The sequence below is a fragment of the Chinchilla lanigera genome, unplaced genomic scaffold, assembly GCF_000276665.1.
Source record: "Chinchilla lanigera isolate Chin_1 unplaced genomic scaffold, ChiLan1.0 scaffold00070, whole genome shotgun sequence".
Lineage (NCBI taxonomy): Eukaryota > Metazoa > Chordata > Mammalia > Rodentia > Chinchillidae > Chinchilla > Chinchilla lanigera.
The window spans coordinates 5716405-5739682 of NW_004955471.1; the positions used below are offsets into that span (position 1 = coordinate 5716405).

At 45.0% G+C, this 23278-nt stretch overlaps 1 protein-coding gene across 4 annotated transcripts in view; it reads right to left on the bottom strand.

Annotated features, from left to right (window-relative positions):
- Window positions 1–7898: 7898 nt before the first annotated feature.
- The window catches only part of Sh3d19 (SH3 domain containing 19), a gene marked incomplete at its 5' end in the record, with an annotated part of 86566 nt that continues 71186 nt past the window's right edge, over window positions 7899–23278 (bottom strand). For 2 of the 4 annotated variants that reach the window (XM_013522887.1, XM_013522885.1), the window contains 7 exon segments: window positions 7899–9979; window positions 13730–13827; window positions 14196–14382; window positions 17518–17570; window positions 17979–18181; window positions 20877–20938; window positions 23104–23234. In XM_013522887.1, the coding sequence (XP_013378341.1) occupies window positions 9863–9979; window positions 13730–13827; window positions 14196–14382; window positions 17518–17570; window positions 17979–18181; window positions 20877–20938; window positions 23104–23234 (851 nt within the window). 4 annotated transcript variants of the gene reach the window in all.

The following is a 23278-nucleotide window of genomic DNA, read 5'->3' on the forward strand; positions in this document are numbered from 1 at the left end:
CCATTTATGACAAACCAACAGCCAACATCAGACTAAATGGACAAAAACTGAAACCTTTCACTCTAACATCAAGAACAAGGTAAGGATGTCCACTGTCTCCACTCTTATTCAATATAGTTCTAGAAACAATAGCCCGAGGTATTAGACAAGAGAAATAAAGGAGTAAGGATAGGAAAGGAAGAAGTTAAATTATTACTATTTGCAGATGACGTGATACTCTCCATAGTAGGCCCCTAAAATATCTCTAAATTTGACAGCCACATTCAGTAGCATAGCTGGATACAAAGTCAACACTCAAAAATCAATGATGAATGTGATCATTATGTATTCCTAAAATGTACCAGTAAACTTAATTAAAATTAGGGAAACAGCACCTTTTACTGTAGCATCCAAAAAATGAAATACCTAGGAATCACTCTAACGAAGGAAGTAAAAGACCTTTACACTGAAAACCCCAGTACCCTGAGAAAGGGTATCAAAGAGGATATCAGAAAATGCAAAGCCAGCCCCTGTTCTTGGGTAGGAAGAACCAGCGTGTGAAAATGGCCATACTGCTGCTGTCACATTTGGAGGTCACGATGCTGCTCTTTCAGTCTCATCTACTGGCTTTGGACATGCAGCTGCAGCTCTTGAAACTAATCTGTCTGTTTTCTCTGTCTTCTGACCACAGGGTGCCTAAGGGTCACCCAGCGATGAGCCAGAGGTGACACTGGTGAAGAATATTTCCTGCTTCCCACCACTCACAGATCTCTGACACTACTGAGCATTCAACAGGTGTCCAACTAAGGGGGACACTGTGGCCCACACCTATAATCCCAGCATTCTGGGAGGCTGAGGCAGAGGGCTCACAAGCCTAAACCCAGTTTGGGCAATCTGGTGAGACTCTAGCTCAAGAGTAAAAACTGCAAAAAGGGCTGGGATGTAGCTTGGTGTGAAGGCCCCAAGTTCAATCCCTCATACCAAAGATTATCTCCATTGTCTCTTGGTTCATAATAATAATAATAAAAAAAGGTCTGTGTGAAGGAAGGGGTGACAAAGGCACAAATTTTGTGGCAGCAGAGGAAAACAATGCAAGCACGTGGAGAAAAAACAGGAACAACTGTTCCTAGATCACTTCCTCAGCCTTGGCCCTACTGATGCTTGATTATTCCCAGCTGTGAGTCGACCTGTACGCTGTAGGATATTTAGCAATGTCGCTGGTCTCTACCACTAGATAGATGCCAATAGATGTGAGAGAAATGTCTTCAGACACTGTCCACTATCCCCGAGGAGCAGAACTGCCCCCAGCTGGAACGGCCCCGATCCCAAGTCGCTACCTCCATCATCAGCTGCGATGATGCGTGAGACCTTCTGCTGGATTTGTCACTCCCGTCCACACACCATGATGAAGAAATCCCATGCGGATGCAGCTGGTCTTAAGCTGAGCTGTTGCACCCCTGCCATCGGCAGCAGCTCCCGCCTGAATGGTCACGGACACATGGACCGAAGAGTCTGATTCAACCCGACTCCTACGTCTGGGTGACCATGGGTCATGTTATGTATGGCCACTGAGGCCACAACTACTTGGTGATACTGCCTTGGGACCTGAGCCCAGGTGGCTTTTTCCTTGTGAGTTGTACTTTTTCATGTGAAGAAAAAAAAATGTGCCATGAGATAGCTGTCTCTCTTTTTTTTTTTCCCAGTACCAGGAATTGAACTCAGGACCTCATGATTGCCAGGCAGGTACTGTGCCACTGAGCTAAATCCCCAGCCCCTAGATGTCTCTCCATTGGACACAGAGTTTTCTTTTTGGCCTGTTTATTTATTTTTAATTATCTTTTTAGTTTTTCTTATTTTCTTTCTCTTTTTCTTTTTTAGTTTTTGGTGGTACCGGGAATTGAACTCAGCACCCTGCGCTTGCCAGGAAGGCGCCTGTGCCACTGAGCTATATCCCCGGCCTTTCTTTTTAGTTTTATGAGACAGAATTTTGCTGTGCAGTTCATGCTGGCCTTGAACTCACTAGGTGGTCAAGCTGGGTTTGAACTCAAGGCACTCCTCCTGCCTCAGCCTCCAGAGTGCTGGGGGGTTATAGGTGTACATCACCGCACCCAGTTTATTTTTAATCTAGGTGCTGACAGTGACATCACAGGCTAGTAGATCAGTTTAAACTCCCTTGCACAAATGATAATGAGTAAGAGCCTGGCCCTAGAACACCTCATGGTGCCCACAGTAAGGCAGACCCCTGCCCCCGGGGCTTAGTCAGAGCTGGCTGGGGTCAGTGCTCCACGCTGGCTTCGGTGGCTGCTGCGCATCTGACTGATCACGGCCATCATTAACTGCTGGATGAGACAAACCGAGTGGCTCTGGTTCCAGCCTGGTGGGCTGGGTTCATCAGCGTGGCCGCCAGAGGAGCCAGTTCACGTAGAGATTCAAGCTCAGTCCTCAGGCATCAGGCCGAGGCGAGAACTGTGAGGGAGGGACGCCGCCCGGCCCTGTGCGTCCCTGCACGTTCTCGCCGAGTACCTCTGCCAAGAACACAGTCCCCTGATGGCTCTCTGCCTGCGCCATTTCTCAGGGCTGTGCTGGCATCCTGTGAGCAACCTTGAGGATGAGGTAATGTCTCCCCCAGGAATAAAGCAGGCTTGCTTCCACTCAAGTGCCGCTCTTCCGTACCACCACCCACTGCATAAGGGGCCCTTTGTGTCACCTTGGGACTTACGGGAATGGGAAACGCACACAAATCTCAGCTATTAATTTTGCTGTAAGAACAGTTCGTTGTTTCTGACCAAAGAGCCCGTCTTCTGCCAGCCTCCAAGAAACTGCGGCTGGCTAACTTTTAACACACAGCAAGCACTGCCAGGCGTGACGGTGCATGGCTGTGTGTCCCAGCTCTCTGGAGGGCTGGGGCAGGGCAAGTTCAAATTCAGACTGGGGAAACTAGTGAGATCCTGTTTCAGGAGAGAGGAAAAAAGGGTGCTGAGGATGCAGCTCAGTGTGAAGACGCTGGGCTCAATCATCAGGACCAAGAAATGCACATAATAAAGCATGGTGTAGTTCTTGATACCTTCTCCTGCCCACTTACTCCGCACCAAGCCTGACGGTCAGAGCCGTGTCTGCTAGCCAGCTTTCCATCACTGTGACAAAATGCCTGGGACCATCAGCCACCACGGAGGAAAGGCTGATTGTGGCCCATGGTCTCACAGGTGGTAGCTCAGCCCTGTTGCTGTTAGGGCTGAGCACCATGGCGGGAACATGTGGTGGAAAGCAGGCCACAAAAAGACAGGAAGGGGCGGGGTCCCAGCTCTCCAAATCCCTCCAGGGACCTGACTTCCCTCCTATAGGTCCCACCACCTCCTAACAGTGCCACAGGCTGGGGGCCGAGCCTTTAACACATGGGCTGTTGGGGGACACTTCAGACCCAAACTATAGCCATCTCTAACGTGATTCTTTAAAAGGAAGCAACCACAACCCCACTAGCTTATCAAATTTCATTAACATTACTAAATATCCAGCTGCGTCCATGAGTGGTTTGCTGTTGGATGCTGATTATATTTCCTTATTATTATTTTAGTTTTAATAGACAAGACATCCTGGTCAAGCAGGTGGCCCTGAGCTCTGGGGTCACGCAATCCTCTGGCCTCTGCCTCCCAAGTACAGTGGCACCTCAGTTCATAAACATTTTTGTCTGCAAACAATTTGGTTCACAAACAAGCATTTGGCAACATTTTGTTTTTGTTTGCAAACTGCATCAGGTGACAAACACAACCTCAGCCATTTTTCCTGCACAAATACAAACGTGGCCATCTTTTCCAGAGCATAGAACAAATAGAGTTCATGAGTCGAGGTACCACTGTACCTGGGACTCCAGGGATGCACCATCACACTGGGGTTGGGATAATGATCTTAGTTATGTATCTAGAAGAAGTGAAATGCTACGTTCACCAAAAACCTAGTAGAAGGGATAAACAAACTAGTATTAAACTGTGGTAACACTCAGTAGTCAAAGAGAATGAAATAGTTCATTCAACGTGGATGAATTTCAAAAGTTACTTACAGCAAAATTAGTAGGTGAGTTTTGTGTTCATTTTGATGCTGAGCAAAAGCCAGAAGAGTAGATATTAGATGACTCCAGTTTTACTAGGTTTAACACCAAGCAAAACTGATCTATGGGGACAGAAATCAGAAATGTGACTGCCTCTGTGAGTCCGTGTGTGTGTGTGTGTGTGTGTGTGTGGTGGAGACAGCAGATTCGGAGACAGACTGGAAAGGGGTGTGAAGGAACTTCCCAGGGTGCCGGAAACGTTCTCTGTATTTGTGGATGGTTATGTGACTATGGAACTGTCGGAACTCACAGCTTCGTCTACTCACTGTCTGTGCATTTGGTGAAAATTTTGACTCAATGTAGACAGCGGGGACTAGGGTACAACCCAGCCCAGTAGGAGCGCACCTGCCTAGAGTGCCCCTGGGTCCCAGACTTGCTGCCCTCGGGGGTCTGTGCCAGCACAGGCGGGCTTTCACAGTGCACTCCGCCCGCCAGCCTGCGCGGCCACACAGCCTGGCACAGGCTTCTCTTCTGTGCTCTTGGGGATGGGTTGCACAGAGGGCTCAGCGGCTGGGCATCGCTTCCAGGACTACGTGGCCAGATCTGGCCATGAGTGTCCTGACCGTCGAGGGCTCCACGGGTGACGGCCGCTGCCACATCCCGAAGAGGAGTCTCGCTCTCTGCAGCTAGGCACCTGTCTTTTGGCTGCCGCTCTGTGGGCAGTGAGTGTGTACAGTTCTCCTCTGCAATCCTACTCCAGCGAGATCCCGGTCCTCATCTGTCCTGAGGGGCTTAGTTTTTTTCTTTTTCTGTTTTTTTTTTGTTTTGTTTTGTTTTGGTTATTCTCCGGTACCGGGAGCCGAACTCACGACCTTGCGCTTGCCAGGCAGGCGCTTTTGCCGCTGAGCTAAATCCCTAGCCCCTCTTTCTGTGTTTTTTGAGATGAGGTCTTGCTATGCAAGTTCCAGGCTGGCCTAGAACTTAAGGCAATTCTCCTGCCTCAGCCTCCTGAGTGTTGGGATTACAGGCGTGCACCACCATGTCCAGCTCAGATTCTTATGTGGTCTAATCATTACCCTCATTCTTGTCACAAAGTAGTCTGTTCTGTGTCAATAAGTCCAACATGACCTAGAGACCAGCCACTCCTCCGGCGGGCAGACCCCGACAGCTGCACAGGTCAGCGCCACAGGCCCAGCATTTTGCTGCCCAATCTCCAACTTCACCCCAACCCTTTGCTGCAGTGCCTGCCCGGGCCTCCTCACAGACCCCAAAGCCCAGCGAGGCTCTTCCATATTCATCTGCCCCCAGAGCACGCTGTATGCACGGAGGAAGTGGGTGGCTCTTGTCACTGTGTGTTGACCTTTTAATAGTGCTGACACTGTCACACATCTAAAGAAGGCGCACCCTTGTCTTCCTGACATAGACTTAGGTAAAGTGCTGAGCTAAAGGGTCAGCCAAATGCTCCGAAGCCTTTGGGAAGTAACAGCCCTTTCTGGGGGGCATGTGCATGCGTGTGGCTATGTTGTGCAGTTTGGCCCTGAATGTGCAATCTTCCTGCTTCAGCCTCCTAAGTAAGTGTGATTATAGGACTATGATATCATGTCCAGCTAAGGAAGTAACAGCTCCAGTGTTGCCATTTGGCCAGCTGGAGAAACATGTAGTGGCCCTCATTGGTCTTTCAGTCGACTCTCTATCCCATACGTACTTCAGCACCACTGGAGAAATAAGTGTAGTTTTTGGCATTTATCAGATGGATGGGTCTCGCTTACTGCCCAGACTAGCCCGGAGCTTCTGGGCCCAAAGGGTCTTCCTGCTTTAGCCACCTGAGTAGCTGGAGCTAAAGGCATGTGCCAGCGCACCTGGCCTATTCTTTTTATTTAGTAATGAATAAACAGTCCAATATTCTGGTATTAAGACTATTAATCAATTTTTGCTAAAAGTAGACAGATAAGCTGGGTGTGGTGGTACATACTTACAATCCCAGCACTCTGGGAGGCTGAGGCAGGAAGATCACAACTTCAAGCTGAGCCTGGACAATTTATCGAGACCCTGTCTCCAAAAAAAAAAAAGTAAATAAAAGGACTGGGGATGTAACTTAGTGCAAAGGCCTTGTAGGCAATCCCCAGTACTTAAAAAAAAAAAAAAAAAAAGCAGAGAGAACCAGTATTTAAAAACCATCCATGGTATACACATAATTATGATTCCTTCAAAAATATCCAGAATGTGTCCCAGACTCTGAAATATAAATGTGTTACTTTAACAGGGCTTGGGTTAATTTGTTAGATTCCAGAACAAGACAGTGTCCTGCGCTCCTCTGTATGGAAGTCGGACCTGACGCTGCCTGCAGCTCTCCAGCTGCCCTGCAGAACCTGCGCGGGGTCTGATGTCCTCTGCTTAACACGAAGTAAGCGCCACGCCTTTGAAGTTTCTAAGCAACACCAATGCAGATCATCGACGTGAAGCCGAGAAGCTGACGGGACACCTTCTAGAAAGAGAAACTTTCTCATTCATTCTGTCTTTCTCATCTGAGATTGTACGAGAAGTTGCCACTTAACAGGTCTGAGAGACATCAACTTTGCTTGTCTAACCGCTAAAGAGAAATGTATCGCTTCAGCACAAAAAGGGCGAAGAACCGCCCTGGGCATCGGGAGAGCGGGGCTTTACTGTAGGGTCCGTCAGCAACTAAGCTGCGCAGGTGCAGGGTGGGTGCTGGTATCCAAGCACCCCTCTGCAGTGCGGAAAGCTTGCAGTTCAGCGAGAGGCCGCTAGATGGTGGTGTTGTTCTGACTGAGCCTCTGGCTTTTTCCTTGTAATTACAGTGAAGGAAAAAGGCAGAGGTTACAAGATTTCCCATTAGTTCTGGGGAAAAAAAAAAAAAAAAATCACTGCCTAAGAATTCATTCAATGGCATTCAAAATGGCACGGAATCATGACCACACAAAAGTGAACAGACCCACTTAACTTTTTTTAAAACAGGGTCTCACTATGTGGTTCAGGCTGACTTTTTTTTTTTTTTTTAATCTTTTTGAGATAGGGTCTTACTATGCAGTTCAGACTGGTCTTGAGCTAATTTTGTAGCCCAGGTTGGTCCTGAACTTGCAACGATCTTCCTGCCTCAGCCTCCCAAGTGCTGGGATTACAGGTGTGTGCCACCACGCCCGGTTAAACCTTGAACTCACTATGTAGCCCAGGCTGGCCTTGCACACATGGCAAGCCTCCTGCCTCAAGCCTCCTGAGTGCTGGGACTACAAGCTTGTGCCACTATGCCCGGCCACGGATCCACCTGGCCCAAACATCCATCACTGTTTCCCCCAAGTATACTGCATGTATCCAAGAGCAAGAAACTGGGTAAGAACTACAGAATGACTGTCAGAAGTACTGATTTTTAACCCTAAGGAAAACGTTTTTTCAAATGTTAGTTCTCATAAACTGATACATCTATTGTTTTGTCTCTTTCTGAATGGTGCAGTCTGAATTCCAGACCTGTGATTTCCATGAGCTCAAGGACAGATAATTGCATTACCCCTCCAGCATATAAAGGACACCCTTTAAAGAAATACACTTTTAGTGCCCTAATAATATATTAAATGGCATCTCCAGTTTTAACAAATAAAAAAGATTCAGAGACACACAATTTAAGGAGGCTTAGACGAACATCAATTCTCACATAAAATGCCTTGAAGGAAACAGAATGTGTTCTTCTTTCTCACCTATGAGCTTCACTGGACATGAAAATTACGTTTTTCCTTAAATACGGAGTCTTCTCTCGCACTCGATACACAAATACGAAAGTACCTACAATCCCCCACTGGCTACGTTTGTGCTTGAGTGGGAAATAAACAGCAAGCAAGAAACAGCATGAAACAGTGAAACAGAATATGGTAACCATGAATTTTATTTCAATATAGACTTCTGTCAACAAATTAAAGAGGAATAACATTGAGTAAATCCAAGAGAGTATTGCTAAATGTGAAGTCATCCACCGACCCATCCACCCACCCAGTCCAGTACAAAGGACTGGAGACATAAAGGGATGTAAGATACCGTTCCCACTCTCAGAAAAACTCAGTGTAGCCTTAGAAAGGGACTTGGAGAACTTCGGTTCAGTTTATTATACTGTCAAGTAGATTTACAACTATTGCACTTATTCTGCTTACAGAAGGTCAGCATTTAAGAGGGATTTTTTTTTCCTCTAGTGAAGACAAGCTTTCAGACTCTTCATTATAAGATGTTACAATGACACAGGCAAAGATACACAGCTCACGTCCCCCTCCACACCTCTGCGCCTTACTGCTGACGTACAACTTGCTGCAAATGAGCACTGAGTTTAGGTAACGTTTTAATCCATTTCCCATGAAGTTACTTTTGAGAGAAATTCAACAAGGATTTTCTTTACACTCTTTTCTTTACTTAAGACACAGCTCCTGTACTCTAAAATCAAACATAGCCGTACACCTGGGGGATGAGCTTCGGTCAAGGACAGAGTAGATACTGCTTCCGTGCAGAACTCCGCATGGTGTTTAGCTAGTGCCGGGATCACTGGCTGCCTAGCTTTTTGGACAATGGGGGAAAAACAACAAAAGCTAAAAAAGTGGTCCAGCATATGAAACTCTTCTCGAGAACAGAAGAAAGTCACGAACATTGTTGGCAAGGTATTTTACATTTCCAATGAAATGTCATTCCACTGATCTGTCTGGAAGATTGTCTTCAACCTTTTTGGTTTGAGCCTGTAAATTGTAATTGATTCAATCAAAGAACCACTTTTATCTTCAGCTTGGAATGTGTGACAGTGCGTGGCAGGAAAGTGGTGTTTTGTTTCCTCTAATACTTGTGCGGAGACCAGCTGGGAAAGAGGTCCCAGCCTTCAGTCCTCTCAGATTATTTTCTTCTCTGATTATACTGCAAAGAAAGGAGCTGTGGGGTCTGGGAACGGCCTTCATCCCAATAGCTGCTTTGTACTCTAAGATAGCATATGTAATTTATAATGTACTGCTATAACAAGACACAACTTTTACATATGACTGGGGTAATGCAAGGAAAATGAATTTTCCTTTGGGTACCAGTAACTGTCAAAGGAATGACTGCAGAACCGGAAGATGTGCTGCTGGCATGTACACACCGAGGGAAGGACGGCACGTAGGTGGGAAGGTTAGTTGCATTAGAAGGCGTGTCGGACGGCTGTGGTTCTTTGCACTAAGTGAGACGCACCCAAGTTTGAACCCCTTCAAAGCCGTGGGCGAACAGTGACCAGGAACACAAGAGCATCTGGTGGGCGTGAGCTGACCTCACCATGTGCTCACAAATGCTCCCGGTGCTGCGTCCTCTACCGTCCCCAAGCAAGACTCTGCCCCGGCACGAAGGCTACTGTGCTCAAGCTGTTAGAACGAATCTGAGTATCAAAAGTGAAATTTAGATTACCAACCATGTCCTGATAGTTAGAGCACGTAGAACGCCACACGTCCCCTTTTTAAACTAAGAAATGAAGAACCGTGGCTAATTCATTTGTGCTAACTGAAACCGACGTCCAAGCGCGACTTCGCTTGTGAGCCACCCGGCCGCCGCGCCGCCGCCCTCCCCGGGGACACGCCCCTCCGCCCGCCCAGCCCCCCGCACGTTTCCGGTTCCCTCGGAGGTCCCTAGCTCGCGGCTCTCCGTGTGCGCCTTGCTTCTGCGAACGAAAACTGACCACAAAACCTGCAAGTTTTCTGCTTTCAGAAAATTCTACTGTACCATGTATACCTCACATATTTCTGCTTAAAAAAATAGTGCAAAAACATATCTGATAGTCGAAGTTGATAGTTCAAGTGAGTTCTCGTGCCAAGGAGCAGTCCACCTTCACCTTTAGCTGACTTGCAGAAACTGGACGTAGTTTTTGGGAAATATCCCAGATTTTCCCATTAGTTCTCCACTCATCCAGTCATCATCTACAGTTTCCAGCTCTGATATTATAGCTCCAGCCTGCAGGAAGACAGGAGGTGGGAATAATTATTGGTTTCTGTTGGGTATTAAAAGCATGGTGACTAGCCTACCCAGAGCAGCATGAATAACCTTCTCTGTAGAGAACTCATTCATCTTCAGTTGCAGAGAGCATTAAATGACACAGTGGTACCTTGGTTCACAGACTTAATTCTTCATGATTCTGGCTGCAGACCCAACTGGATGAGAGCAGAATCAGATTCAATGGGTAGGTTCAATGCTGACCTTACAGGGAGATTTCATTCAGTTCTCAGGCAATTCTGTTTGCAACCAGAATCGTGGAAAGCATTAAGTTCGGGAACCAGGGTACCACTGCACACCATAAAGAAAATTGGAATTTAATGATACCATTTGCTTGTATGCTTCTTTTCCTCAAACCCCACTCCCACCAGGCACAGCTATAGTCCCCACATTCTGAGAGGCTGAGACAGGAGGATCCCAAATTTGAACCCAGCATGGGCAACTTAAAAAATAAAAAGGAGTGGGTATTTGCTCATTGTGAAGACCCTGAGTTCAATCCCTAGTACCAGCAGACAAAGAAACAACTGACATTGTCAGCCCTGCTGCATTTTATTTTCCTGCTTGTAGTTTATACTTTCCAAATGGACAACTCCTCATCTAAAACCCCCCTCGGGTAACAGTGTCCGTTACACACACACATTCTCTCCTTCCTCTAGCAAGTATTTACTGAGCATTATTCTGTGCCAGACACAGTTCTGAGTGCTACAGAAACAGTGAGTGAAGGCCTCACCCTAGAGCGGGAGGCCAGGCTGGCAGAGGGGCAAGAGCGCGTGCTGACAACCTGTCAGGGCATCAGAAAGGGCACCGCTAATGGGGACATTTAAGTAGTGACCAAGAGATGCCAGCCACGGATGCCTTAGCGTGTGTCGTCCTACTGCATGCACTTCACGTTCGAACACGCTGCAGTCCTAGGGGGTTACTGCTATTACCCTCGTTTTAGGGACGTTTTCAGGACTTTAAAGAGAATGAAACTGATTTCTTAACTTTGCCAGCACTGCATGCACAGTGAGCGGTAGGACCAGCACTAAATTCTCATGCGAGTCCAGGACTTGTACTCCTATCCACCAGGCGATGGGGCCAACCTGTGACATGGCCCTGTTTACTGAGAAAGGCTCCCACAATACCTGCTTTTTATTACTTGTCCTGAGGATTTTGCACTCACATTGATTCTCACAGACAGAGGTATTTCTCCTGACATTTGGTTTATTCAATGCATCCCTGGTCTCTGTACATGTATCTCTGTATGTATTCAAATACATCCCAAGTGTGTATTTTTTCCTATCTTAAGAGGCTCACCCTGACTCAGAACACTGATTTATCCTCATCGGGTGCTCTGAAGGACTGTGTTTCACTCTTGTGCAAATTATAATCCCTTTAGCGGATGATCCTCCTGCCTCAGCCTCCTGAGTAGTTGGGATTACAGAAGTGTGCCACTGTGCCTAGCTACTGTTTTGTTCTTTATGGTTTTGTTTTTGTTTTTGTTTTTTTTTGGTTTTTTTGGTTTTTCTCCGGTACCGGGAACCGAACTCACGACCTTGCGCCTGCCAGGCAGGCGCTTTGCCGCTGAACTAAATCCCCAGCCCCTGTTCTTTATGGTTTTCTAATCATTTCCATACAATCTGGGTTTAGGATTCTACAATGAAAAACAAAAGAAAAAAATAAAGAATGAAAGCACAAGAAAGGACTCTACAATGTTCCAAGATGATCCGGGTTACTCTGAAAAATATCTGTATCAGGTTAAGTAGACTTTTATCTGCAGCCTTACTACATTGCGCTTCAGGAAAATGGGTTTGATTTAGACTTTTCTTTATGGAAAATGGAAAGGGAACATGTTGATTATCCCAAGTCATTAACTTACTCTGCTAGGATCTGTAAAATTCTGGCTATTGAAGGTTTCTGTTACAAGTATGTTCCTAAATTACACCATAGTGGATGGCCCAAGTTAGTTTTCTTAGCTCTGGTCCATACCCACATACCAGGTCAGTTTCCAGAGGCTAGAATTATTTTTAAAATGAAGTTCTAGGGGTTGGGGATTGAGCTCAGTGGCACAGCGCCTGCCTGGCAAGCACAAGGTCGTGAGTTCAATTCTTGGTACCGGAAAAAAACAGAAAACAAACAAACAAAAAAAATAAAATGAAGTTCTACCTACTAACATTCTGTGGATAATAAAATATTAATGACCAATACTACTGAATCCTAGGCAGAGTCCCTTAACAAAAGCCTCAGAAGCCTGTGTGGTGGCACCTGCCTGTCATCCCCAGTACTCTGAGAGGCTGAGGAAGGAGGACTGGGAATTTGAGCCCAGCCACGGCAATTTAATGACTTAGTGAGACCCTGTCTCATAATAAAAATATGTCTAAAACGGGCTGAGGATGTAGCTCAGTGCAAAGACCCTGGGTTCAATCTGCAATGCTGCAAAAACAGAAACAAAAACAAAAAATCTTCACAGTTCGAGTCTACTTCTGGGAAATGAAGCCAGCAGGCTCTCTGGAGGGCACTAAGAATCCTGTTATTTAACTTGATATAACTGAAAGGCCAGAATGACATCCAGAAAGTCTGAACTCCGATTCTTCATTTGCAGTACCACTTTAGGTAAAGGAGACGACTAAGTTTTCAGCCAGACTCTCAAGACTGAAAAGGATGAAGGCAGAAGTTTTCAAACTTGTGGATGTTAAAGATCAAGACTATTTTTTAAGGAAAGGAATATACGGCTACTGATTTAACTTTGCACAGTTAACAGGTAGGATATAAGCATTATCTATCGTTTGCTGTTTTTTATAACAGAAACGACATTTTAATATAGACAGGCGAGCACTCTCAGGACCGGACACAGCTCCTCCTGCCTCCCCCTGCAGGCCCGCACACACTAGCGTGGACGAGGGAAGCCTTGTTTGGCACTCGCTGTTTTTTGTCTCGCCTGGCCCAAGCGTTCCTCTAGATGTGATTCTCTGCCACTCGCCGAGCACCGTCCGACCCAGTTCCTGTGAGCTGCCCACGCCCCAGCGAGGCCCCAGTACTGCCCCGAGTGCTTACTCTGCCTGTGCCCTGACTGTGGATGAGCAAACAGAACCATGGGGCTTTTGCAAGAGGCACAGTGTTGGTGAAGTAAGACTGGGATTCTATGTTAGGCTTCTTAAAACCAAACACACCTTTCCAAAATAGCTCAACCTTTGATCAGTGCTTTTTTACACACATCTTGCTATGTAGTCCAAGCTGGCCTTGAACCCATACAGATCTTCCTGCCTCAGCCTCCCAAGTCTGGGATAACAGGCATGTGCCACTGTGCCTGGCTAGTCAGTGTTTTTGTGGACAAGAATGTAGACTCTTAGGAGGCAAACAGTAGCAGCAGGCAGCGAGGGCATGTAAGGATCGTCCTTCATCAGGGTGAGGATGCCCATATTCCCGGGAAAGCGAAACTCCCATACCACTGACATCTGATGGTACAAAGCCAAGGAACAAGGAGTTCCTTTGAGGACTATGGGACTGTTAGGCCAAGGATGTCTCTAAGTTCCTAAATGACTGACTGATCGTGTAACTTCTCAGCCAGGTTTGCCTCTTTCACTTTCTCTACTGCCTTGCCCGACAATTAGGCTCTGAGAGCTCTTCATTCTGAGGTAAAAATTGACATTCTGCCCAAATATTCTACCTTTCAGTGAAGACATCTCAAAATCTCTAGTGCTTACTGCAGATATAAGAAATGCCTGCTCTGACCTTGAAGGAGAGTTCATCTTCATTCTCCCCGTGGAAGTCGTACAAGGCTTTGGCCTTCCTCCCTTTCAGGGCTGTGGCAGACATACTTTTCGCCTCAGCTGCAAAGACACCAAAAATCCAAATATATTGAAAGAAACGGGCTGCATCATTGATTAAGCATTTTAAGAAACCCCTTTCCATTTTAAACTAATTTTGAACTTATTTAACTTGCAAAATGATGAAGGATGTTCTTGTAATAGAAAATAAGATACAAGATACATTTAGTAGACAAAATTCGCCGTTATTGAGTGAAGGCATTTTACTTTCTTTTCCGTAACTCTAACAAAGCAGTATGTGAATGAAGTTTGCCTAACTTTATGGATCGGTTCTTTCCAATGCAGGAGCACAAACTGTGAGGCTGAGGGAAGAGAAATGTCCACAGCTCAGAGGTGCCAGGCTCAACGGGTGTGCCCCGCGGCCGTCCTACCTGGGCAGGGCTGCACGAACACCGCCGGGAAGGTCCCCTCCCGGTCGCGCAGTCGGCCCCGGTACCAGTCGGAGTCCAGCCGCTCGAGGATCAGGATCCGGTCTCCCCTCCTGAAGGATAAGTCGTCACTGGTCTCGGCTGTAAAGCTGTGGAGGGCTCTGCACCATTCTCCAGAAAGGCTGTTCTCCTGTTACAGAGCCAAAGTCTGGTAAGAATATGAGGTTTTCTTTTGAGCTGTACAAACCCTTAAAAATAGTGAGGAATAAAAGCTAAGGAGTTACAAGACTTCAAAGCCTGGAGGGTTCTTTAAAATACCTAGTACTTTATGGTGCTATCAAGTTTAGGAGTAAGTTTCCAATAACTTTTCCCTTGAAATATAACTTTAGATGACAAGTGGGACATAATTTGTGGCTTTGCTGTTTTTAAGGGATATATAATGCTTAACCAAAAACCTTTTCTTCTTATATTCTATATGAATTAAAATTATTTAAAAGCATCAAATACTTACTCATAGTGTTTATGACACAAAAACTTTTTTTTTTTTTTTTTGGTTTTTCTCTGGTACCGAACTCACAACCTTGCACTTGCCAGGCAGGCGCTTTGCTGCTGAGCTAAATCCCCAGCCCCCACAAAAACTTCTGACAAAGTAATTTTCGGGGGGCTCTTTATCTAAATTGGGGAGGATCAGCGGATGGTCTGTTAATCCTCACATCTTCACTTGATTCAGATATGATCAGATTCCTTAGCTTAGACTTTAATAAGTCACACTTTGTTTGTTTGTTTTTGTTTTTCTTCCGGTACCAGGAATGGAACTCACGACCTTATGCCTGCCAGGCAGGCGCTTTGCCGCTGAGCTAAATCCCCAGCCCCAATAATTCACACTTTAAAAAAAAAATCACACTTCTAAGTTTTTGAGAGGCAGTTCATGTACTCATGAGGATTACCACCCAGATCTGGCGTGCTGCTAAGATGGAGTGCTCCAGTAAGAACGTTTGCACCCCAGATACATCAGGAAGGGCTGCTCTCAGAGAGGCACCTCTGCCCCGTGGGATGGGAACCGACACTGAAGAGATTCTAGCAGGGGGCCGAAGATGTAGCTCAGGAGCAGAGCACTTGCCTAGTATGCAGGAGGCCCTGGGTTCAACCCCCAGCACTGAGTGAAAAAAGGAAAACGCAGTCCCAGTAGGTAGCAGAGGAAAACAGTAAGAGCAAAGCTTTGGGTCAAGTAGGCGAAGGCTCTGGACCTAACTCGGGCACCTCCTAGCTTCACAACACTAAGCAGCTCATCTCGGAGCCCCAGCACCCAGTAAGTGCTGCTGCGAGATGAAATGAGATCACGCATACAAAGCAGCTGGCACCGTGCCTGGCGTATCCTCTAAATTCTCAATAATCCTTGGCTTGTAAGACAAAAACAAAAACCAAGCAAATGACAAACCTGAGCCTGAGCCTCCTTGCACCTGCACTTCAGTAACCAGCCCTCAGGACCGGAGCTTATCACTCCTCAACTGCAGGCAGGCGCACAGCATGTCCTTTCGGAGAACGGCAGTCAGTGTTTTTTGTTTGCTTGAGCGGTGGGTAGGGATGGAAGAATTCAGAGCCGCACAGCCCAGTTGGAAGCGATGTTTTGACAAACACAACGAGCCCACCAGGCTCACTCCTCTAAGTACATCCTCCCAAACAACGAAGTTACCACACCCCCGCTACCGTCAACACTTCCGGAGTCAGGTTAAACAGTATAAAGACCTTCCCACCATAAAAGTCACACCAATGTTCTCAAATATTTGGAACATTCAGAAATGTATTAAGAAGTGGGGAAAAAACCTGCTTATGTATCAGATCTTATACTGAGAGGCAATTTATTTGTTTTTGAGGTAAGGTGTTGCTATGGAACTCAGACTGGCCTCAAACTCACTGTGTAGCCCAAGTTGACCTTGAGCTCACAGCAGCCTCCTGCCTCAGCCTCCTGAGGAATACAGGTAGAATACAGGCATGTGCCACCATGCCTGGCTCCAAGGAGGCAATTTAATGTTCACAATTTAAATATACAGTATTTCCTTCTAGTTTTTTCGATGCTACACATTGAATTCTCCTTTCTCTGCCTTCTTCCTACGACATTTATTTTATAAATTTAGGGTCGTGTGTATGTTTTGTCTTCAGGACTGAACCCAGGGCTTTCGCACTGAACTACGTCCTCAGCCCTTTTTTATCTTGAGGCAGTCTCACTAAGTTGCCCAGGCTCGGCTCGAACTTGGATCTTTCTGCCTCAGCTTGGCAGTGATGGGGTTACAGGCACGTGTCACTACACCTGGCGCTTTATAAAATCTAGGTTTTAACAGATTCGAAACATTCTACCAATAATGGTCATATTTAGGTATTTCAATTTTTTCCTATTATTTTAATATCATAACCATCTATGTGACTAAAACTTTGTCTCATTTTTTATCCCTTTCTCAGTGTATAAATAATAACTTGCACTTTTTTTTTTTTACAGTACAAGCTTATAATTACTTGATTAGTATTGAGTTGTACTGACTTGTTAAATGAATAGGTTAAATGGCTTTTTATTGCCACTTTATCATGTATTTCCTTGATTACTAGTAAGCTTAACTTTTTAAAAATATTAGTCATTTATTATATCTTCATCTTCTTTTTTTTTTTTTTTGTCTTTTTGAGATAGGGTCTTGCTATGCAGTTCGGGCTGGCCTTGAACTCACTTTGTAGCCCAGGCTGGCCCCAAACTTGCAACGATCCTCCTGCCTCAGCTTCCCAAGTGCTGGGATTACAGGCTACAGGTGTGCGCCATCACGCCTGGCCTATTGTATCTTCTTAAATGAATTCTCCAATTGTGTCTTTCCCCACTTTTGTTTGTTTTTTTAAAGAGACGAGGTCTTGTTCTGTCGCCCTGCCTAGAGCAGCGGCTACCCGTAGGTGCAACCCCTCTGCTGGGCAGCAAAGCCACCTGGTAGGCCTGCTCCTGGGGAGCTGACCACACGATGCCCAACTAGTGCAGAACCTGACAGCATGTAACACCACAGCCCTGAACTCCTGGGCTCAAGCAATCCTCTGTCTCAGCCTCCTGAGTAACCGGCACCATGCCCAGCTTCCTGCCTCACTGTCTACCCGGGCTCGCATATCTTCCCCCCACCCGCGCATGTCTTTCTGTGACTCTGTTTACAATCTATTAACCACTTAACTCAACTACTGTAAATGCGTGCTATATAAACGGGAAAGTGATTTCATACTATTTTCTCTTGGTAATTAAAATATTCTTCCCAGGGGTTAAACCTAGCTGTCTCTACAGTTATCCACTCAAGCAGCCCACCTGAGAATCTGAGCCAGAATCTTCTTTTTTGGTTTTCAGTGGTACCTTTGTGCCTACATTAAAAAAAAAAGTCACAATGTCAGAGGAACAGACTGCAGTATTAGAAAGGACTGAGTCAGGGCGAGTGCAGGTCTGGGGCTCCAGCCTGAGGCATGCTTCCTTCCTTGCCTGCACCCCTCTCTCCAGGACTGTTTACTCCACGAGGGGACACGCGAATTAATTAATTAAACTCCACAGCCCATTTCTGTTTGAAAGCCCTTGCCATTTCTTATATGAAGCTGTTGCTAATTATTCAAAACAAAAATCCAGCTCTTTGAACCATAGTAATGACTACCCCATGCAAATAACCACTTGAAATAATTTTTCCTTTTACCTTAAAAAGCACAGTAATGTGGTTATATCGTCATGCTACTGGTTTACTTGAATTAGGGCACAACAAAAACCGTATTCCCTGTACTCACTTAAAACATCTGCTCCAGAGGAGGGGTGATCCTCAATGAGCTCCACGAAGTTCAGGGGAAAAAGCCCAGTTCTGTCTCCAAGCTCTCCTCTGGCCCACTCCTCATTCACATACTCTTTAAGAAAAATGATTTCTCCCTCTGAGAAACTTAACTCATCCTTCTGATCTCCAATATATTCAAACCGAGCAATGCATCTTGGGTCTCTGAACAAAGAACATATCTGTGGGTTAGAGAACACATACGCACGCGCGCACGCACACACACACACACACACACACTTATTCTAAACAAGAGGTTTTAGTTGGTTTTATTTTCAGTTCCCAAGCTGGGCACCACTTCACCCCATAAAGCAATCAGCGCTCCCTAGTGCTAATTCTTAACATGTTTTAAACCTCCATTCAGTCTTTCAATAAATGTTTTCTCTGTGTGCACTATGAAGCGAAGTAAACTTGGATAACTTTTAAGTTTTCTGCAAGAGTGACACGTGTAAAGGACAGGACTATCTTTTTATCTTTTTTGTTGCTTTTTTTCCGGTACAGAACAAAAAAATTGAACTCACGACCTTGCGCTTGCCAGGCAGGCGCTGTGCCGCTGAGCTAAATCCCCAGCCCCAGGACTTACTTTTTAGACATGACATCCTCTCAGAAAAGCTGAAGCTCAAGGGCACAGAGCATGCAGTGGGGGCTCAGCTTACACCGTCACTTCTGTCTTTGACGCTGTTTACTTCGTTACCAAACCTCCCCACACACTATGTGTCTGTGTCCTGGGGCGGCAGCAATCGTGGCCACTGAGCCCTTTCAGTCACAAGTGCACCGTGCGGAGGAGAGCTGGCCCTGAGCCTCCCTCCCCTCAAGATTGAGGGCAGCCTGTTAGGGCATCGGCTCTGCAGAGAAGCACGATATGTGCCGAGCCAGCCAGCGAGTCAGATGTGTAGGAAAATAGCTACACACAGGAGGCGAAGGCGCAATGGAAGCAGACACTTGCCATTCAATCTTCTACCTAACTGCTGCTTTACAAAATAACTCCTCCTTTCCCCCTACTCTTTATTTTTTTGCTTTTATTGAGAGAGGGTCTGCTATGTAGTTCAGGCTAACCTGAACTCACTATGTAGCCCAGGCTGGCCTCAGATTTACAGTGATCCTCCTGCCTCAGACTCCCAAGAGGTGGGAGGGATTATAGGCATGGGTCACCACACCCAGCTTTGATTCCAGGATCTTCTTTACAAAAGTCTTTGCTTCTGCTAGGTGTGGTAGCACAGGCCTGTAATTCCAGCATGTGCAAGGCTGAGGAAGGAGGATGGCTGGGAGCTCAAGGCCAGCCTGGGCTACATAGTGAGACCGGGTCTCACAAAACAAAACAAAACAGCATTGTTTCTGACTCTTGGAACAATTCTTAACTAAGGTGCAATTCTGACTGAAAAGAGTATAAAAGCAGAGATGAAATTCTGTCTCTAGAAGGTATGATTTAATACCAAACTTTTGAGACCTCACAAAGCAAGTCTCAGTAGCAAGAAGCTAAAGACCAGCAACTGCCTGGAGAGATGAAGTCGGTCCTAGCTCCAATCATATTCTGGCTTAAGCTGGGTCAGTGGGTCAATGGCTGTTCAGGCCCACTTTAAACTCCATCAGCTGACATGGTATATGCTGCTTAAAAACAGGAACAAACTGAACCCGAAATAAAATCCAACTGCCGTGGCGTCGGAAGTTTTCTTATTTGTGATAACCTTTGCATTTATTTTCTCAAGTCCCCTGGGAGCATCTCCTTCTGTCTGACCTATTCCTAGACAGGTTTACAGTCTTCACCAGGTAGTGAATCCTATTAACTTCCTCATTTAACTAGAATATAAAGTTGCACTGTGGCAGGGTTTTAAATCACAGAGGAGTTACAACGATGCCTAAGAAGGTATATAAATTCATGCAAAGGTCTTCATGCACAGAGGAGGACCCCTTCAATTTAATTCTTCCTTCACTTCTCCCAGCTCTCTAGAACAGAACAATATAAAATGTCTAGGAGGGTTCTGTTTTGTTTTGCAGTGCTGGGGCCTCATTAACGGCAGGCAAATGCCCTCTGCTCCTGAGTGGCACCCCTGTCCCATCTAGCAGTTTCCCAAGATTCACATTAGTATGAGATTTATTTTCTGTGACAAAAATAGTAGAATTTTCTAAAAATCTGTTGGTAGATAAAAACTAGAAGGCTGAACTAAAATGCACTGGGGACCAAACCAGCTCTGCTCTGGGTCAGGCCAGGCTGTGGCACACAGCAGGCCAGACGCCACTTGGCTACTTTCCCCAAGGACTGCATGGAGAGCTGCTTAGGTTCGTTTCTATCAGCAAGTTGTATTTTCATCAGAAATTTACTCACTTTTAAACAAGTCAAGCTTTCTTCATAATTAAAAAGGCACCGAGAAGTCAGGCATGGTGGTATATGCCTGTAATCCTAGCACCCTGAGAGGCTGTGCAAGTAGGATTGAAAGTCTGAGTCCTACCTTGACAATTTAGTGAGACTCTGTCTTGGAAAAAAAAAAAAGATTGGGGATATACCTTAGTGCAAAGGCCCTGAGTTCAATCCCCAGTACTGCCAACAAACAAATAAACATCCCAGCTGGGCATGGTGGTGCACACCTGTAATCCCTGTACTCAAGAGGCTGAGGCAGGAGGATTGCCATAAATTCAAGGCCAGACTGGGCTACCTAGTGAGTTCAAGGCCAGCCTGAACTATATAGTGAGACCTTATCTGAATAATAATAATAATAATAATAATAATAATAATAGAACCCCCATCAACAAAACAGATACTGAAGATCTGAGTTATCACACATTAGAAGGTTTAAGCTTAGTATTCTTCATGAGCTACCTGCTTGCTTCCTTTCATTTTGCGCAAAAGAAAAATAAAACTTACGCATTAACACAATGAGATGAAACAGATTCTCTTTTCCCACTTCCTCCTTCTGGAATATCAACCTAGTAAAAGACAAAACCATGGTAACAACTGCATTTTCCCCCCACTTTTTAATAAGGTTAAGGCCAAGTTAATTAGGAAACGCATGATTGAAATCAGCCAGTAAAGTTAAGCCTTTAGTACAACAGGTGCTAAACAGCAAGAAATCCTAAATTTGTGTTTTGAACATAAGTTACAGCTTGTGCTGTAGCCCTCCTTGGATAGACGGAAAAATCCTCTTATTAGCTGGAATAAGCGTATTAGTGGCATTCTACCCTTGGTGGTTTTCTCCCATGATCTCCAACCTGAAAACTTCAGCTGAAAAGGATTTAAAATAGAAACCAAGCTGGGAATAGAGGTGTTTGTCTGTAATCCTAGCACTCCGGAAGCTGAAAGGCAGGAGGATCCTGAGTTCAAATTCAGTATGGGTGACAACAGCAAGACCCTGTCTCAAAACATAAAATAGAGCAAACAAAAGGACAGAAACCAGTCATCAGGCATTCGTGCTGTCACTCAGCAGTGCTACCACAACTATTCAAAGAGGTAGCAGGATTCTGCAATACCTTCTTGACCTCTAAATAAAACAATGTGGCGAAACCTGTGGCTTCTTTCCGTAATTCAGGAACGTTTTTTCCCCTTCAGTGTGAACAAGGAAGAGGGAGGGGAATTCATACTAAACAAGCATCTATTAACTCGCAGGCACTTTCCATCACACTTCATTTACAAGGCTCAGAAAGGCTGGGCTGTAATAAAATTCCTGGCCATGTGCATGCAGTCTGAAACTACTTCAGGCCACGAGGTTTGTGTTAAATAAATCAGGGCCCCTCTTGATGAATTCTCCAAGTTTGAAGTTTTAAAACAATTTTTTAAACTTGTGGGCTTAGAAATAACATTTATACCAATAATGTGGCAGATTCAGTGTGATTGATTTCAGTGTGGTAATTGTGCTTTTAAAACTACTGCTACATTGGGCAGAAGAAAAATGAGGAAGAATGCTAAAGCTAACATTATTCTTAATATTAATTTAGAGAATGTGGTGAATTTCTCCGAAGAATCAGGCCATGCATACAGTAAATAACTTATAAGACCTGTATTTCATTATCCAAGAGACTCAAACTCATTTCTATTTGAAAATACGGAGTTTCTTATACTTGTTTCCTAAATTTCGGATGTAATGGAAAATTATTTTCTTTTTCCCCTCAAATAAGCTGTTAATGCTAACTACGTAAGCTAGTGCTGCTGGTGCTTTGCAGTATCGGTAAGTTATATTCAGGGCTGGGTCACAGGCTTCCTGCTAATGTGGAAGTCCGAGGGGGTCTCGTTGTATCCTCCTGATCGACAGTCCCTTGGGTACAGCACGGGTGTGCTCATGGGTCAGGCTGCAAGAGTCTACAAGATCCTAATGCTTTAATATGTTTATTTCACCAGTCAGACTTCAAATTATGTGGAAAACCACCAATGGACTACTACATTCAATAGAAATATTTTTCTGTATTCCCAAATTGAGTTTTTTTGAAAAATGGAGATAAATGGTGAGAGATAAAGAAAGCAAAAATAAATGCACTACAAAGAAAATGAGAAGTGGTAACAGGACTTCAGAGAACACTCCCTTCAGGACAATCTAGAACCATTTCATTCGTGTTCACTAAACGTGTCAAAGAATTAATATAAATCCTTAAGTGTTTAGCAAATCTCTAACAGTATCTAAGTCACCAATTGACCTGTGATGACCTTTCACTTTATAATCCAGACAGATTAGACATTACATTATAATGCTTAATCGTTACCTAGTTAAACAAAGCCTTTATTTTTAAATTTTTTGTGGTACCAGAAATCAAACTCATGACCTTGCACTTCCAAAGCAGGGGCTGTGCCGAGGAGCTATATCCCTAGCCCAGCTTTTTATTTATTTCAGCCTTTATTTTTGAATTTTCTAAATTCCAAATGAATCAATGAAAGAAAGAAAACTAGAACTCAAGAATAGGGGAAAAAAACTGAACTGAGATGAGTCATGTACAGGTACAAAGTCCCTAGGATGAAAGTGCTCATTATGTATATTTAAAATATACCAATAAACTTAATTAATTAAAATAGAACAATGACTCTAGGCTTTTAGCTGTTTTTTTTCAACAAGTACCACTGCAGCCACACAGCATCTGACCAAATGAAATAGGCCCCGCCCACTTACGATGACTTTCACGTAGCTGGCCGGAAGCACACCGGTCTGGTTTCTGCACTTTCCTCTGTACCAGTCTGCATCTATTTTTTCGAGAAGATACACAATTTCTCCAGATGTGAGGTTCAGATCATCAGCTTGCTCTGTAATATCACAGTCTAGTGACATATGGGAAGTAATCCTGGTT